The 19,697-nt window shown below is 43.1% G+C and overlaps 1 protein-coding gene across 2 annotated transcripts in view; it reads left to right on the forward strand.

The window, feature by feature from the left end:
• SLC35F1 (solute carrier family 35 member F1) overlaps window positions 1-19,697 on the forward strand; it is a 454,222-nt gene that overhangs the window by 255,744 nt on the left and 178,781 nt on the right. For both annotated transcript variants that reach the window (XM_040350310.1, XM_040350309.1), the window contains exon 2: window positions 16,018-16,193. In XM_040350310.1, the coding sequence (XP_040206244.1) occupies window positions 16,018-16,193 (176 nt within the window). The remainder of the gene's footprint in view (window positions 1-16,017; window positions 16,194-19,697) is intronic.

Here is a 19,697-nt window from a genome sequence, read left to right on the forward strand (position 1 = left end):
TAAGAGCAAGATTGCCTGTCATTTGGACTATTTTTAAGTGCAGCCAGCACATTGCACATTTGTATGGTTGTTTGATAATTATTTCACTTTTATTTGATATTTATTTTATTTTGTTCCAATATCGGTTATTGGACAACTCACGGTGCAGTTGGCATACTGCATATTGGGTTTTTACACACACATATATATATAATATATTTTTTTTGTAATATCTTTCGTATTGTTTTCACGATTTGGTTGGTCAGTAGCAGCAACAGCCATTTTTCTCATAGAAGCACTGTGGCATATGGATTGTATGCTGACACACTGATCTAGATATACGATTCAAGTTTGAAATCACTGTGTCACATTTGTATGACTCATATATTTCTTATATTTTTTATTGTTTGTATTCAGGTTATTCACACTTAAGATTGGGTACATTGTGGCCCTGATATTTCACTTATGTCCATATTCCCAGAGATTAAATACCTCTGGATAATTAGATCAGCGCAGTAACATTTTTCTTCTTAGAGCACTATTGACCCCCACTAAGGGCACACAGTACTGCAGCAGATCACAGTTCACATTTATTTATTTATTTTCTTTTGCGCCGGTGACACTCACAACCAATTGTTTATGCACTTATGAATGGCAGTGTAGGAATCTTCTAGAACCCCTTAAATAGGTTGTAAAGGTAATTTCCCCCCCCCCCCCTAAATAGCTTCCTTTACCTTAGTGCAGTCCTCCTTCACTTACCTCATCCTTCCATTTTGCTTTTAAATGTCCTTATTTCTTCTGAGAAATCCTCACTTCCTGTTCTTCTGTCTGTAACTCCACACAGTAATGCAAGGCTTTCTCCCTGGTGTGGAGTGTCGTGCTCGCCCCCTCCCTTGGACTACAGGAGAGTCAGGACGATCACTAAAACACAGCTCCTTTCTCTATCTGCAACATAGAGCGCGTCCTGACTCTCCTGTAGTTCAAGGGAGGGGGCGAGAACGACACTCCACACCAGGGAGAAAGCCTTGCATTACTGTGTGGAGTTACAGACAGAAGAACAGGAAGTGAGGATTTCTCAGAAGAAATAAGGACATTTAAAAGCAAAATCAAAGGATGAGGTAAGTGAAGGAGGACTGCACTAAGGTAAAGGAAGCTATTTAGGGAAACAAAATGTACATTTACTACCCCTTTAAACTGTCATACATAAGCATAGCGAGTCTCACTGGTTTACTGGCCTGAGATAAAAGAGTGAAGTTGGAAAGCCCACTCTCACATAAGGTGAACCATTAAGGAGCTGTAGGAATTTAGTAAATAGTTGTAAGACCCATTGGGAGGGGGAACGACATTGTATTTTTATTTTTATTTGTAACTAAAAAAAAAAAGATGATTAAAATGAGTTTGTCCAGTAGATCAGAAGTATTTTCAGATGTCTGCTATGCATTTATCTTCCCAATCTGGCTAGAATCCCTGGATCACGGTGATCCAATCTGTTTATCTCAGTAACAAATGTGGTTGGGTTGTATTTATTGTACAGGACAGCTAAAAGGCTGTTCTCACTCGAACTTTGTGTAGGCAAATATACACCTAGAGGCAGATTATTCGGTGTGTGATTGACCACATCACACATTAGCTATGATTAAGCACTAATGTATAGTGCGAAACGCGTCAGCTGTTTTACTTCCGTGTTGTGTGCTGTGATTTGTAGTGCATTTTTCCTCTTTTTTAAATAAAGACAACCATCAAGTTTTTTTGGAGTGCGGCTGTCCATATTTTCTTTTTCCATTTATCACACATTTAGCCATTTTTAGACACAGCTATGTGCATATCTGCAGGCTACGGAGCTTAAAGTGGTTGTAAAGGCAATTTTTTAATGAAAATAATTAGGGTTGTCCCGATACCACTTTTTTAGGACTGAGTACAAGTACCGATACTTTTTTTCAAGTAGTCGCCGATACCGAATACCGATACTTTTTTTAAAATGTGTCCCCAAATGCAGCGATGTCCCCCCACAGATGCAGCCATGTATCCCCCCATCCAGCCATTGTCTCCCCCCATGCAGCCATTGTCTCCCCCCATGCAGCCATTGTCACCCCCCATGCAGCCATTGTCACCCCCCATGCAGCCATTGTCACCCCCCATGCAGCCATGTATCCCCCCATCCAGCCATTGTCACCCCCCATCCAGCAATGTATTCCCCCAGCCATTGTCACCCCCCATCCAGCCATTGTCACCCCCCATCCAGCCATTGTCACCCCCCATCCAGCCAGCGTCACCCCCCATCCAGCCAGCGTCACCCCCCATCCAGCCAGCGTCCCCCCCATCCAGCCAGCGTCACCCCCCATCCAGCCAGCGTCACCCTCCATCCAGCCAGCGTCACCTCCCATCCAGCCATTGTCTCCCCCCATGCAGCAATGTCTCCCCCCATGCAGCCATTGTCACCCCCCATCCAGCAATGTATTCCCCAGCCATTGTCACCCCCCATGCAGCCATTGTCACCCCCCATGCAGCCATTGTCACCCCCCATCCAGCCATTGTCACCCCCCATCCAGCCAGCGTCACCCCCCATCCAGCCAGCGTCTCCCCCCAACCAGCCATTGTCTCCCCCCATGCAGCCATTGTCACCCCCCATCCAGCAATGTATTCCCCCAGCCATTGTCACCCCCCATGCAGCCATTGTCACCCCCCATGCAGCCAGCGTCACCCCCCCATGCAGCCAGCGTCACCCCCCATGCAGCCAGCGTCACCCCCCATGCAGCCAGCGTCACCCCCCATGCAGCCAGCGTCACCCCCCCATGCAGCCAGCGTCACCCCCCATGCAGCCAGCGTCACCCCCCATGCAGCCAGCGTCACCCCCCATGCAGCCAGCGTCACCCCCCATGCAGCCAGCGTCACCCCCCATCCAGCCAACGTCACCCCCCATCCAGCCAGCGTCCCCCCATACAGCCAGCGTCTCCCCCCATACAGCCAGCGTCTCCCCCCAACCAGCCAGCGTCTCCCCCCATGCAGCCATTGTCACCCCCCATCCAGCAATGTATTCCCCCAGCCATTGTCACCCCCCATGCAGCCATTGTCACTCCCCATGCAGCCATTGTCACCCCCCATGCAGCCAGCGTCACCCCCCATGCAGCCAGCGTCACCCCCCATGCAGCCAGCGTCACCCCCCATGCAGCCAGCGTCACCCCCCATCCAGCCAGCGTCACCCCCCATCCAGCCAACGTCCCCCCATACAGCCAGCGTCTCCCCCCATACAGCCAGCGTCTCCCCCCATACAGCCAGCGTCTCCCCCCATACAGCCATGTCACGCTTACCTGCATCCCCGCTGCCGCCGACTGTGTAATACGGGCGGGAACATTACAACTTTGAATCGCTGTAATGATTGGCGCCGCGCTGCGTATAGACACTCCCCTTCGCTCGCGATTGGACAGTTCACCCGAGCGAGGGGGAGTGTCTATGCGTGGTGCGAATCATTACAGCTTTTCAAAGCTGTAATGTTCCCGCCCGTATTACACAGTCGGCGGCAGCGGGGATGCGGCGAATGGCGGTGGATCGCGGCGGATTCCGGCTTCGGTGGCGGCGGTCGGCGGCAAGTATTCTATTTGTGTATCGGGGCGGGGTATCGGCGTCTGAGTACCGCCGAAAAAACTCGGGATCGGTCCCGATACCGATACTAGTATCGGTATCGGGACAACCCTAAAAATAATGAATACTTTGTGCAGTGGTATTTTACAAAGTGGCCCCAAACCACTTTTTCTGAAGTTCCCCACCAGTGCTGCCTGCTCATTCTCTACTGTGTGTGCCACCATAGCAAGCTTTGTGCTACGGGGGCACATGTGTGCATGCGCTCTCAAGCCACGCTGGTCAGACTCAGCCCTGCTCCTTCACAGGATATAACAAGAGCCATTGATTCTTGCTGCTCTCAGAGACTCCTGTGAGACTAGGAAGGGAGAGAGAAAAGATGATAACCAAGATTCCCATAAAATACACATACCTCTTGTATTGAGACAGTATTTGTCTATTCTGTAGTTCAGGTTTAAGACATGAATTGACAAAAACAATGCAAACACTGGGGTTGATTTACTAAAACTGGAGGGTGGAAAATCTGGTGCAGCTCTGAATAGAAACCAATCAGCTTCCAGGCTTTATTGTCTAAGCTTAAAGGGTTTGTAAAGGATTTTTTTTTAATCTTAACAGCTTCCTTTACCTTAATGCAGTGCTGTTTTCATGTCATCATTGTTCGTTTTGCTCTCAAGTTGCTGTAATTCTTCTCTGATCTCCACACTTCCTGGTTGTCTGTTTCCTGATAACCACAGTATTGAGAGCTTTCTCTCTGTGATCACTAATCAAGGAGGTGTGATTACTGTGTGTCTAAAACCCCTCAGCACCAATCAGTTTTGTTTTACAAACCATCACTGCCCTGTATTGGCTCTGTGGCTCTGTACAGCAGAGGCAGAAAACAACATGCAAAAACAAAACTAGAAAGCAGGTACATTATATGATTGATTTTTATCTATTTTTAATCGTTTTTAAAAGGAATTAGTTAACTATTATGTCTCCATATCCTGTAAACAGTCATTTCAGCAAAAAACATTTTTTTATTTACAACTCCTTTAATTGAACAATCTGAAGTTAGAAGCTGATTGGCTATCATGCTCAGCTGCATCAGATTCTGCACTCTCCAGTTTTAGTAAATCAACCCCATTGTGTCTTAAAATAGAACTAAACCTTGACTGGTTGTCATTTAGGGTTCCATTTTTTAAAATCAACAGTGGATACCAGTGGCAGCTGATGGTAAATCTTTTGGGGGGAGGCGGCAAACAGTGCAACTGGTCCGGTTGGTCCTGTCACCCCCGTCCTGTCGGTCGGCTACGAGCCCGGCACTTACCCCATCTATGGTGCGAGCAGCACTTTCTTTCACTTTTGCCGTGCGTCTCCTCCCTCCTCCTCCTGGGCCAATTGGAACACTTCTCCTTTAAGCCAATCGGGACCCACTTCCTGATTGGCCTTGAGAAGAATCGGTGTCACAATAGCGAATTTTCATTCGCTATTGTCGCACAACTGGATGGGCTCGGGGAGCAGTGCTTAGTGCCCCGAACCCACTCTTTTATGAAGCCTATTAGAGCCTCTGACTCGAATCACATGCTTAAAAAAAAACCTGATTGAAATCCATGTGTCTGGCGCCCTGCATGTAGATTAGGGGGCTGGATGCATGGATGAGGAGGCGGCACCCATGTGCCCTGCATTACGGGCCGCCATTGGTGGATACTGCTATCTGTTCGGCAAAGGACACTTCAGTTAGGGCATTTTTAACCTCAGTTTTGCCACTCTAGACAGAGATCAACCACTGCTATTGGACTAAGGGTTTAGGTTTGCTCCCATAAAGAGCTACAATAAATTTTAGGTTTTCATAGGCATGCACTAATATATTCACTAATTTAATATTAGTATTTTTTAGGAGGTGGGAGGCCACAACTAATAATGCCCCTCTCCAATCTCATTATGCTTCTAATGCTTTGAGAAATAATTGTATTTTTAGTCCAACCAAACAGTGGTAATAACTTTGTGAACGTTTTTAAAGTGATTCTGTTTTTTAGGTTTACGTCTTAAGGTTTTTTAACTTAATGCATTCTCTGCATGTAAAAAACCTTCTGTGTCCAGCCCTCCTTATACGTACCTGAGTCTAATCTCTATCCAGTGCTGCTCTCATGAGCAGCAGCTCTCTCTGCTCTCTTCCTCCTCACAGGGCAGATTGATAGCAGCAGGAGCCATTGGCTAGGTAGTGGGGATGGGACTGAGCTGTGCTGTCTGTGTCTATTGATGCACACAGCAGGGGTCAGGCGTGAGCCCACACAAGTGCCCCCAAACTGATTATTATGTAGATATTTGCCAGCACACCATGGAACGACATGAATAGCGTCCAAACTGATGATTTATTGCATGATCACAACACAAGGAGAGTGCAACGTTTCAGAGTCACGTGGGACCCCTTCGTCAGGCATGTGATGAGCACTCTCCTTGTGTTTTGATCGTAAAATAAATCATCCGTTTTGACACTATTCATGTCGTTCCATGGTGTGCTGGAAAATATCTACATTGTGATTTAAACCAGTTTCTAGCTGATTGTTGCTGCAGCATCCTACTTTCAGAGCTCATCCAGGAATGTGTGTGATGGGAATATGAAGTATGGCCCAAACTGATTATTGGTGCAGTAATCAGTGTTGCTATGGATACATAATTTGCAGCTTCCTATGGTGGATACTCACTAAAGAGGAGGAGCTAGGGGTGCCAGTTTTGGACCCCAGAAGAGAAGATGGTTGTGCGTGAAAATCCCAGTAGATCAGCAGTTTTTGATGCCTAAATGCATTGAGTTGCTGCCATGTGATTGGCTGTTTAGCAATTTGTGTTACCAAGCAATTGAACAGGTGTACGTAATAAAGTGGCCAGTGGTTTTGTGTGTGTGTGTGTGTATATGTATTCAGATGTTTAAATTATATATTATTGATCATGTAACACAATTTTTTATGTATTTTTAATGTTTGTCCCTCCCCGGAAATAGATAGTAGGGGTAGATACATTGATGATGTATTGATCATTTGGCATGAAGAACCTTGGTCTTTTTTGTTTTTAATATATTTTTGGGAATCTCTCGATTAGAATAATAACCTTTAGCAGTAAGAATTTTAAAAAATGTAGGTAACATATATAAAAAAGGGTTAAAACCTCACCGTTTATGGTTACATTAAATATATATACAATATAACAGGGTAAAAAAGAAGACCCCAAAAAGCTTACAGTGTTTTATAATTTTAGGATGCCAAGAAGTTTCCTACACTTAAAAGAGAGGTATGGCCAAATGTCTTTTAGCCATACTCCTCACTTCTCTTTAGCCCGCTGTCAGCTCAATCTGGGTCACAGAAGTGCAGAACTAAGTGTACTCCTGTGACCCAGATTCAGCTGACTACACAAAGCTAGTCCAAGCTTTAGGGCTTGTTCACACTTTCTAACGCTTAACAAAAGCTCCTATAGCGCTAGTATGGGCGTTAGACTCGCGTTAATGAACTTTAGTATGGGCGTTAGACTGGCGTTTTACAAGCGTTAATGATTAGTTAAAAATGCTTCCCAAACACCTTATGGGCAGTTTGAAGCGTTTAACGAGCGTTAAGGCGCGTCAAAACTGTTCCACAAACACCTATTCGATTACAGGAAATAAACAAATCTTAACACCCTGCAACCGCCAGAGCATTTGCAAAGCGTTACCATAGACTTGAATGGGAGGTGTTAAAAGGCTTCAAATGCCTTCTAACTCGACATGGGGCTTCAATTTTGAAGCGATTTAACGATGTTTAACACTTCATGTTTCAATAGTGTGAACAGCGCTGTGTGCTGTCCATCATATCTTTGGCATAGGCGTTTGAGGGGCATTTTTAACGCCTCTCAAATGCCTGCTTTTAATGCAAGTATGAACTTAGCCTTAATGGTGGGATCCACCTAGATGCCTGACTGGCAGCTGGCTCAGCCTTTCGGCAGGTTGCTGTGAGCTTGAGTCAGCCGTTCCCACCCCTCCACAGCCTGACGCTCCAATGAGCTCTGAAGGGGCTCTCTGCTCATTGAAGATGGAGAACTGAACGATCAGCAGTCTGGGGAACATTCAGTTCTCAGTCTTATGCCGTGTACACACGATCATTTTTCAGCATGAAAATAAACAAAGTTTGTCGGCATGTAGAAAAAACAACGTTTTTCCTACTTCATCATTAAAACGACGTTGCCCACACACAATCGTTTAAAATAAATGCTCTAGCAAAGCGCGGTGACGTACAACACGTACAACGGCACTATAAAGGGGAAGTTCCATGCGGATGACGCCACCATTTGGGCTGCTTTAGCTGATTCCGTGTTAGTAAAAGATGATTCGCGCTTTTCTGTCTGTTACAGCGTGATGAATGTGCTTACTCCATTATGAACTGTAGTCTCATAACTTGCTTCTGAGCATGCGTGGGTTTTTAACGTCGTTTTAGCCCACACACAATCATTTTTTACAACCCGAAAAACGACATTGTTTAAAACGTCTAAAAAAATGCAGCATGTTGGAAAAAATAAATTGTTGTTTTTCAGAACCCAAAAAATGATGTGAAGCCCACACACGATCATTTTAAATGACATTTTTTTAAAACAACGTTTTTTTTCATGCCGAAAAATGATCGTGTGTACGCGGCATCAGAGCTGGTGGGGGGAAGCAGCTGCAGCTTTGGACTGATGCTGCATCCACATAGGTGAGTATGTAAGTTTTTTGTAATCCTGTACTTCTCCTTTTAATCAGAAATCCCAGCTAGGTTTAGGGTTACCATGTCCTTCCAAGTGCATTGTGTGTTCACATGGGAATATGAAACAGTAAATAGAGTAAGGTTTGCACACCCTAAGGCTGGGTTCACACTACTACACTACTTTCATCCTACTTTGCTCTGTGTTCAATGTTTCCCTATGAGAGCGTCTTGTAGCATCCTACACAAGTCGGTCCGACTTTGAAAATGCTCCCTGTACTACTTTTGGTCCTACATTGATCCTACTTCAGGCCCATTGAATATCATTGAAGTCGGACCAAAGTAGTATCCTGTTCATGAAAGTAGGATGGATGTAGGACCAATGTAGGATAAATGTAGGACCAATGTAGCAGAGCAAAGTAGGATGAAAGTAGTGTAGTAGTGTGAACCCAGCCTGAAGCACTGGTCATCAACCCTGTCCTCAGGGCCCACTAACAGGCCAGGTTTGCAAGATAACTGAAATACATCACAGGTGATATCATTTGCTGCTCAGTGATTGCAGTATTCTAGACTGCATCTCCCCAAGGTAATACATCAAATCTGACCTGTTAGAGGGCCCTGAGGATAGGTTTGATGACCACTGCCCTAAAGTACATGAGCCACAAGCAACACAGTCGGATATGGTGCTGTAACTATATCAAGAGACTCTCCAGAAAAAAATCCCCCATATGGTAAAAAAATAATTTAGTCAGTGTACCAAAATGAGTTTATATTATCACACAGTCATCTTAATCAATGCTTTTATGTCATATTGCAGCCTCTAATTTATGTAGAAGTGCAAGTGCAGTCATTTATGTCAGTAAGAGGTTTGTGTGTTCATTGGCACATTTCTTTGCCATTTTATAGCCAGTTTGTTCTGGGTCATCAACTGAAGTTGAAGGTTCACTTAACAGCAGAAACATAATGCTGTAAAATGTATAATTATTTTTTTAGAAAATGATTTTAGCATATTTCTGATTTCATTTTTTAAACAGTCTTGTGCTGGACAATCTGTCAGCTGAGTTGATCTTCACTTTTACACTCACATGCATCATTTGAGAGCTAGACCACTATGCTCTGAAAGGCAGGCACGCAAGAAAACATTGCATTGCCAGTGGAGCTGAGCGGGAACCCAATCAGCATTCCCTCGCAGCAAGCCTCAAAGCCTGGTAAATCAGGCCAATTCTCTGTAGGACCCATGCTTTCCTCTTCAGGGATGGATGAAGGCTAACTTAGTAAATGAACCAACTATTCAAATCAAGAAATGCATTAGTTTCTGTACAAGAACTCTGGTCTTAATAAAGTCACCACCACATCACCATACATGATGCATGAAGCATGGAAAAAAAAGAATCATCGGAAGGTTCAAGGGAACAGTACTTTTTTAGACCCACTCAGCTATGGCATACTAAGAAAAAATGGGCACACACATCCTAGGTTTTTTTTTTTTTTTTTTTTATTATTTTACATTTTATTTTATATTATTTAGCTATTTTTTTTTTTCAAAATATTTTTTATTGTATTTTTCAAAGGAAACAAAAAAGACTTTGGTTCCTAATAATTCACATCCTAGTTTTTAAACACTTTCATATACAGTATGAACATTTTTTCTTTGTTGTTGCTTCTTGATGTTGTATTGGATTTATGATATGTGGTATTGTGTTGGACTTCACCTTGTCAATGTCTTTATTGACGCTGGGTCTAACATGTCTTCGAATAATAATTCTAATTGTATGACAATTGTTCTAAATTGCTATAATCCTATGATCAATTTAATGCATGTGAAATACACAACATAGTTACTTATGTACAGTTACTGTGAAAGAAATGTAGCAATCTATACAATTTATAGTCCAACACATTTACCACAAAAATAAATGAAGTTATTTTGCTTGTCATATGTATTTGAACTATGTCATGCAGCCTGTCCTAAATTTGTGTAATTTTCTCTTGTGGTTCTCAAGGAGGACATTCTTAACATCACTGTTGATGTGCCTGCACTTTGCTTATTACTCCAAGGGATCTAGGGCAAAAATCATGCAAATTTTGAAGAATGTCAGGGATGCTTTCCTTGATGTAATTTTGTTTGTATTCCTGTGATGCTATCTGCAATTAAATAGCTTTAGCAATTAGAAGGCAAATATAAACTGCCAAAGCTGCAGCAAGGGTTCTAATGCCGCATACACACCATCACTTTATGTGATGAAAAAAAACGAAATTTTCTGTGAAGTAAAAAATGACCTTTTTGAAACTTCAATTTTCAAAGACGAAGTTGCCTACACACCATCGTTTTTCTCACAATGTTCTAGCAAAGCGAGGTTACGTTCCACGTTTTTCCATTGAAGCTTGCTTCATAACTAGCTTCTGGGCATGCGCGTGTGTAAAAACGTCCTTTTAAACAACGTTTTTTGCTACACACGGTCAATTTCTGTGAAGTAAAAAATTACGTTTTGAAAAACGACACATAAAATTCAAGCATGCTTCAATGTTTTTTGGTCGTTTTTTACAAGACATAAAACGACGTTTTCCCCCACACACAGTCAATTAAAGTGACGTTTTTAAAAACTTCGTTTTTTTTCATCACATAAAGTGATGGTGTGTACGGGGCATAAGAAACAGCAGGGGAATGGAAAAGGGGTTCTATTTACAAACTTGGTTGCTTTTCCTGAACATAGAAAAGAAACTAAGGAAGCTACCCATAAAATGCATTATAAAAAACGGGAATGAAAGTGAATTGGTACATTATAATAAGCAATCAGATTCCTTCTTTTGTTTTTGCCAGAGAAAACACAAGGTGAAGCTTTATGACATTCTACAGACAAAAAGAGATCCATATTATCACATAACACTCGGGCGGCTCAGGTGATCCAATAAATCAGCATTTTGTTGCAGAGTTTTTATCAAGGTCTTTTTCTGCAGCTAATTTTCCAGAAATACGGCTATATAGTATTTTTCAAGTGTTATAGCCACTTACAGATAAAAAAGGATTTATTATCCACATAATGCCTACAGAAAATGCAGGTGATGTGATGTATAGTGTTTATCAAAGCTTCTGGCTAAAAGTAAATGCCTAATGTAACCGAAGAGGCATTTCTTTAGAAACATTTATGTACAAGCATGCATGAAAAAGACACACAACCAACATTTTTATTGTATACTAAATATATCAAAGAACTAAATCCCAAATGATCAACTGAAAAGGCAAAAAGCATAAACCTTAATCATAAACCTTATAGTTCTATTTTATTTCTTTGTTTGTGATTCCATTGTAGAGATGTTATCTCACTTCCTGTCCTTGTGATGCTGACAAAAGAAATTACTGGTGCTGTAGTCACTGGGGCAGGAATAAAAACATTATCAGAAGTTCTAACCCTTACCCATCCTATTATAAATACATTTTTGTTTATCTCTATTGCCTAGATTCAGGTACGTTGCCGCAACTTTGCGGCGGCGTAGCTTAAGGCATTTAAGCTACGCCGCCGTAGCTTAAGGCATTTAAGCTACGCCGCCGTAAGTTAGCGAGGAAAGTACATGATTCACAATGTACTTGCCTGCTATGTTACGGCGGCGTAGCCTAAAGCGGGCGGACGTAAGAGCGCCGAATTCAAATGTGTGTAAGGGGGGCGTGTTTTATGTTAATAAGGCTTGACCTTACGTTTTTGAAGTTTTTTCTTACTGCGCATGCGCCGGGCGCCTACATTTCCCAGTGTGCATTGCGGCTAAGTACGCCGCACGGGCCTATTGATTTTGACGTGGACGTAAACGACGTAAATCCCGATTCACGGACGACTTACGCAAACGACGTAAAAATTTCAAATTTTGACGCGGGAACGGTGGCCATACTTAACATTACTATTCCATGTAGGGCTAAGCTCTAACTTTAGGTGGCCTATCTCTAACGTAAACGGCGTAAAAGTACTGCGTTGGCCGGGCGTACGTTCGTGAATCGGCGTATCTATTCATTTACATATTCTATGCCGACCGCAATGGAAGCGCCGCCTAGCGGCCATCCGAAATATTGCAATCTAAGATAGGACGGCGCAAGCCGTCGTATCTTAGATATGTTTAAGCGTATCTCTGTTTGAGCATACGCTTAAACATAAGTCGGCGTAGATTCTGAGTTAGGTCGGCTTATCTACTGATAAGCCGGCCTAACTCTTACTGAATCTACCTATATGTCCATGTTGGTATGGTTTACCAGCCCTTCCTTCGTGGAATACTTTTCCCTAATAGAAAGCTGAATATACGTTTTCCAAGGTGGGTGTACTTTGTTTTGCTGATTGATGGTACTAACTTCACATTTTGTCCACCAGTTTCAGTCTCTAATAGCCTATATCAATATTTTTCAGCCTGTGCAGAATTTATTTATGAGGAATACAATATCCCCGTCGATAAATTATTAAAATAAACATGCCAAGAGCCAATAATCCTGTATAATGCTGCCAAACTAGAGGAGTGACTGTGTTTAATTTTATTATCATCTTGGGTTGGTATGTTTTCCTAAATAAAATACTGCTCAGATAAGTGCCGGTTCACACAGGGGCAACCCGACTTACAGCGCAATTTTGCAAGGCGACTTCAGCAACTTGGAGCAACTTACAGCGCGACTTAAAGTTGCCTCCAGGACAGGCGGCTGTGGCCAATCACAGAATAATCAGCTCTGTGGGAGGGAGGGGTTTGCCTTGGTAAACTATTTTATTTTCCTGTAAAGTTGCTTCAGTTAAAGGGGTTGTAAAGGTAAAAAACAAAATTCCCTAAATAGCTTCCTTTACCTTAGTGCAGTCCTCCTTCACTTACCTCATCCTTCGATTTTGCTTTTAAATGTCCTTATTTCTTCTGAGAAATCCTCACTTCCTGTTCTTCTGTCTGTAACTGCACACAGTAATGCAAGGCTTTCTCACTGGTGTGGAGAAAGCCTCTTGAGGGGGGAGGGGGCAAGCAGAAGTGTCAGGACGCCCACTATCACACAGCTCCTTTCTCTATCTGCAAAGTACAGAGTGTCCTGACTTGCCTGCTCGACACTCCACACCCTCTGAGCAGTGTTGTTGATGAACACGAGTCAGACTGCTTTTTCTTGATAGCAGCAGTTGCCAGAGCTGCTCTGTGAACACAGCAACTACAGCTTTGAGTAATCAGAGCCGAGAATTGCTGATGAGTGGGGAGGAAGGGGGGGTTCTGTCAGCAGGGAAGAAGGACTTTACTTGTTACATACATCCTTGTGAACTACGTTTTTTTAGGTGTTTGCAGCACGTCCAGTGGTTTGAACTAGTGAACTGATTGTTGGACTGAACCCTATGTGGCAACTCACAGAACAAGTACTTAGAACGTATTGTGCATATGACATAGATCAGTGGTCTCCAAAATGTGACCCAGGGGCCAAATGTGGCCCTGTGCTTGCCTTTATCTGGCCCTTGGGGCACTATTCCATGAACTGACACCAATGATGCACCATTCTCCTACTAACTCTATCAATCAGACACTATTCTTCCCATTGATACCAACAGTAGGGTCTTAAATCTCATATTAAATTCATAATGAGGCACCAATGCTGGGGCAGTTTTTACTCCCGCTGGCCACAGTCCAGCCCCCCCAAAGCCTGAAGGACACTAAACTGGCCCTTTGTTGTTTTAGCACATTGTCTGTCTTTCCACTTTCTAGGAAACTCATAGCAAAATGGTATGTTGATGGGGTGTACAGGATACTGAGTTGCATCTCAGATTTTTTTTTTTTAGACAGTGTGCATGAGCCCAACCTTTGGCTTTGCTCTCACAATACATATGCTTTTATTGTCGGTAGTTATTCCTCAGCAAGGTATGGATGTTGTAAATCAAGACTTCAGGAATCATTCTTTTTGGCAGGCAGCAATAAGTAAGGTGAAAAGCATTCTTCCTATTTCTGGAAATGTGGTTATAAATTTTACTTCCCCAAGCAGAGATTTTCTCCATGCAGCACTAAGGATATCTCTCTCTTGTCTCCTTTGTGAAATATACAGGAACAACAGCATATAAAGAAAACCTCCCAGCACTGTGCCCGTTTGATGCTGCAGTAGCATTGTCACAACTTGACAGGTTATTTACTGTAAAAATGCTCTGTCCTCACTTTAGTAAAACTAGGAACCTGCCTCTCATTTATAATTCATTGGAAAGCTAACTTCAGTGCTTTATGTCCCACATGCATATCTATGTAGAGATGCGACCGGATACATCTTTGAAATTGTTCATGTAATCTTTGCTGCTTTTATTGTTTAAAGAGAGACAAAAACAGAAAATCACACTTTTTTTTCAATACGGAATATATAATGCATTCTTATGAAATACATAACTTTCAATGTATAGCGGAATACTTTACCCTAAGCCCCCCATATTAACCCTTCATTAACCACAACCCTAAATGCTTGATACCTAACTTCGTTCTCTTAACTTTTGAGGGTTAAGGCCACATTCACACTTGTGCGACTCTAAAGTTGCGCTGGCTTAGAAGTGCAACTTCAGTGCAATTTGCATGACAGGAGAGTGTGACCGGCTCTCAATGGAGCCGTTTGACACAGCTCAGGGGCGGCCACGGAGCACACCGCAGAAGGGTCCTGTGCGTCTTTGGCTCCATTTCAGATCCGCATTCAGGCAAAAATTCTGACCTGATTCGCCACTGAAATGGTGAACAGGAACGCACCAGACCCCTGCTGTGAGCGGCTCCGCAAATACGTCTTAGAGGGGGAGCTGCTGTACACAGGTTTTTTACCTTCATGCATAAAGTTAAAAATAGGTCCCTCAAATTGCATGAAAGTTGGACCAAAGTAGTGCATGAACTACTTTGAGGCCCCGTACACACGGTCGAGGAACTCGACGTGCCAAACACATCGAGTTCCTCGGCCAGTTCAGCCCTGAAGCCGCCGAGAAGCTCGGCGGGCCGAGAGCTCCCATAGAACAACGAGGAAATAGAGAACATGTTCTCTATTTCCTTGTCGAGCTCCTCGTCGGCTTCCTCGGCAAAATTGTACACACGGCCGGGTTTCTCGGCAGAATTCAGCCAGAAACTCGGTCGGAAGCTGAATTCTGCCGAGGAAACTGGTCGTGTGTACGGGGCTTGAGGTTGCTGCAACTTTAAGTTGCACATATATGAATGGTTATTATTGGATGTCCAAAATCCAAAATGTCCAAAATCACATGAAAAGTTGCACAAGTGTGAATGAGGTGTAAAACTGACTCCTTGTGTGTATTATTTAATCTGCTTCATTAAAACAGAACTAAACTTTCCTATCCTTTACAGACTAGTAAGCTGCCATATTGGTCTGTGTTTGGTCTGGAGTTGCCAGGGTGCTGCACATGTGATTAGTTATGATACAAGTCATTTGATATATTTTATTGTCAAGTTATCTAAACTCCAACATTCACATTGGTGTTTAGTCTCAAACGCTTGTTTACCTGTCCTCTACCTACCTTTATGTGACCTGATTCTAGTCATTGAAATTCGAATTTTTGATTGGTTAGGCTAGTTTAATTTTTTATCTATGTAACAATGAGCAATGTACTAACATTTCATGCAAGCATAAAGGGGTGCTAACTGTATGTATGAACTATGTATTGAAGTTTAATGGATTCACCTCACGGTCTGCACATATTCTGCACTGTGACCTAACAGAGAAATGAGTTCTGATTTATTAATGTCAATATGATTTATAAATGCACTGCAAATTATGTATGAACTGTCCTGGTGTTAACCATCATTTTGTTATGTATCCTCACAGGGAAATGCTGCTGTCTATTGCTCTGGGACAAGTGCTCTCCCTGCTTATCTGTGGAATAAGGCTCACAAGCAAATATCTGTCAGAAGATTTTCATGCCAACACACCTCTCTTCCAGAGTTTTCTTAACTACATCCTACTGTTCTTGGTTTATACAACCACGTTGGCTGTAAGACAAGGTAAGCATTATTAATTGCCAACAGTATAATGTGTTCACTCTTGCTGCCGAGCAAAGGTTTTAGAAACATTTCCCTTTTTCTGATTGTTGGTACTTAATGCATTGATATAGGAAAGTGAATTGTGTTAGGTCCTTGATAGTAATAGCCATATTACATTTTTATAGATGTATAAATGTTGAGGCTAAAGAAGCCATGTTGATTTGGGCACGCCTTGGTTTCTGGGCCAGCACACAGTTACACAGTTATAGCCAGATTCAGAGAGAGTTAGGCCGGCGTATCAGTAGATACGCCGACCTAACTCGGAATCTGCGCCATCCTAAGTTTAAGTGTATGCTCAAACTGAGATACACTTAAACCTAGCTAAGATACGACGGCCTGCGCCGTCGTATCTTAGGGTGCAATTTCTCCTTTGGCCGCCAGGTGGCGCTTCCGTTGAGTTCGGCGTAGAATATGTAAATGCCTAGATACGCCGATTCACGAACGTACGTGCGCCCGTCGCAGTAAAGATACGCCGTTTACGCAAGGCATTTTTACGGAGTAAAGTTATTCCATCAAATAGCTGGCCTAGTCAATGTTAAGTATGGCCGTCGTTCCCACGTCGAAATTTGAAAATTTTATGTCGTTTGCGTAAGTCGTCCGTGAATAGGGCTGGACGTAATTTACGTTCACGTCGAAACCAATACGTCTTTGCGGCATACTTTGGAGCAATGCACACTGGGATATGTACACGGATGGCGCATGCGCCGTTCGTAAAAAACGTCAATCACGTCGGGTCACCCTCCATTAACATAAAACACGCCCCCTCATCCTCATTTGAATTAGGCGCGCTTACGCCGGCCACATTTACGCTACACCGCCGTAAGTTAGGAGGCAAGTACTTTGTGAATACAGTACTTGCCTCTCTGACTTAAGGCGGTGTAGCGTAAATACGGTACGCTACGCCGCCTTAAAGATGCGCGCCCCTACATGAATCTAGCTATTAGTCTGGTTGAAAAAAGACACAATTCTATCTTGATCAACCAATAAAAGAGTGAAAAAAAAACACCATACAATCCCATATACACAATCCCATACCCACAGTTGATCCAGAGGAAGGCAAAACCCCCCAGCAAAGCATGAACCCACTTGCTCCAGCAGGGGAAAAAAATCCTTCCTGATCCCCCGAGAGGCAATCGGATATTCCCTGGATCAACTTTACCTATAAATGTTAGTATTCAGTTATATTATGTACATTTAGGAAATAATCCAGGCCTTTTTAAAGCAATCTATTGAGCTTGCCAGAACCACCTCTGGAGGGAGTCTATTCCACATTTTCACAGCTCTTAGGGTCCTTTCACATGGCGCTGTCCGTGTGCGGGCTTCACTTTGCTCAGAGGGGATCGCTCCGTCGATCCCCGCTGAGCAGGCAGATGACAAGTCTGTCTCTGCACACTGTGCAGGGACCGACCTGTCAGAGTGCCGCTCTCCCCTATGGGGGATCAGATGACAATAGACCGTAGAGTCCGTTGTCACCCGATCTGCCAGACGGAAGGAAAAGTAGGGTAACCCTCCGTCACACTTTGGCGGGTCGGATGTCAGCGGGCATGTCACTGCTGACATCCATGGCTCCATAGATAAACACCCGTTCAGGTCTGCCTAAAAAACTGGCAGACCTTAACAGTCCGCCCCTGTAAAAGGGCCCTTACTGTGAAGAAACCTTTCCGTATTTGGAGATGAAATCTCTTTTCTTCCAGATGTAAAGAGTGCCCCCTTGTCCTCTGTGATGACTCAACACCATGTTTACTATATGGGCCGTTTACTTATTTATACATGTAGATCATATGCCACCTTAATCTCCTCTTCTTAAGAGTGAGTGAAATCAGTTTCTCTAATATTTCCCCATAGCTGAACTCCTCCATGCATCTAATCAGTTTGGTTGCCCTTGTCTCCTCTTTCTCCATTTCCTCTATATCCTTTTTGTGAACTGGTGCCCAAAACTGAACTGCATATTCCACATGAGGTCTTACTAATGATTTGAACAGGGGAAAAATTATATCTTTCCCGCTGGAGTATATACCTTTCCTAATACAAGAAAGAACTTTACTTGCTTTGGAAACTGCAACTTGGCATTACATGCTAATATTAAAGCGGAGCTCCATCAAAAAAATAAAATAAAAATCTAAAATGCTGCTTATACATACCTGAAGTGCCTGTTGCTAGGCAGATTGTCCTAATCTGCCACTTCCTGATCCGCGGTCCGTCTTCTTTCTTCTGCTCCTCGGCTGCCTCATATGGAATGGGGGAGCGGTGTCTTCTGGGACCTTGTGTCTGTGTGTCCTAGGAGACATCATCCATTCACGTTGCGTGGTGCGGCTCGCGCATGCGCAGTAGGGAACGGGCGGTGAAGCCGCAAGGCTTCACTTCCTGATTCCCTCATCGAGGATGGCAGCAGGGCAGTCGAGACCCGAGCATTTGCTCGGCTTCGGCTGCCGTCATCGCGGGCACCCTGGACAGGTAAGTCTCCTTATTAAAAGTCAGCAGCTACAGTGTTAGTAGCTGCTGACTTTTATTTTATTTTTTTTAAACCGGACCTCCGCTTTAAGTTTATGGTCTACCAGAACAACAAGATCCTTCTCCACCATTGATTCCCCCAGTTGTACTCCCCCTAGTATGTATGATGCATGCATATTCTTAGCCCTCAGGTGTATAACTTTTTACATTTATCAACATTAAACCTCATTTGCCACATAGTCATCCAATTAAACAGTACAATGAGGTTGGCTTGTAAGTTGGAGACATCCTGTAAGGGCGTTATTCCACTGCATGGCTTAGTATCATCTGCAAAGACAGAAATTGTATTTTTAATCCCAGACCCAATATCATTTATAAAGATATTAAAACGTAAGGGTTCCAAACTGAACCTTGGGGTACACCACTGATAACCTTAGACCATTCAGACAGTAGAAGATTACCTTTCAAAAGTACTACAGATTAATGGATGTTGAAACAGGAAGACCATGCTATTCATATTGGCATTGACCAATTAAATTGTTTTATGATACTCATAGACAAATGCAAAGTTGTGCAGAAATGTTATGTGTTAAAATAATTAAAAGGTATATAAGTTCCAGGTCACATTGAAATTATTCGCAAGTTGACTCTATCAATGACCCCTGAGCAATATTAATGGCTGTAATGGCTTTCTTAGAAACATTATTAAAAATTCAATGCAGAAGGAAAGTTTAGTTTGTCCTATTTTTTATTTATTTACTTCACCAAATAGCAGCCACATTGGGGTTAGGAGCTTAGCTGTCCACATTGTGACTCCTGGATCTTGGAGGAGTTGCTTTTACTAAAAGCACCCCAATGTCCACACTAGAAACCAATAAAACATATTAGGCCCAGATTCAAATCGGAGATACGACGGCGTATCTCCTGATACGCCGTCGTATCTCTAAGGCCGGCCGGTCGTATCTATGCGACTGATTCATAGAATCAGTTATGCATAGATATGCCTAAGATCCA

The sequence above is a fragment of the Rana temporaria genome, chromosome 4 (genome assembly GCF_905171775.1).
Source record: "Rana temporaria chromosome 4, aRanTem1.1, whole genome shotgun sequence".
Taxonomy (NCBI): domain Eukaryota; kingdom Metazoa; phylum Chordata; class Amphibia; order Anura; family Ranidae; genus Rana; species Rana temporaria.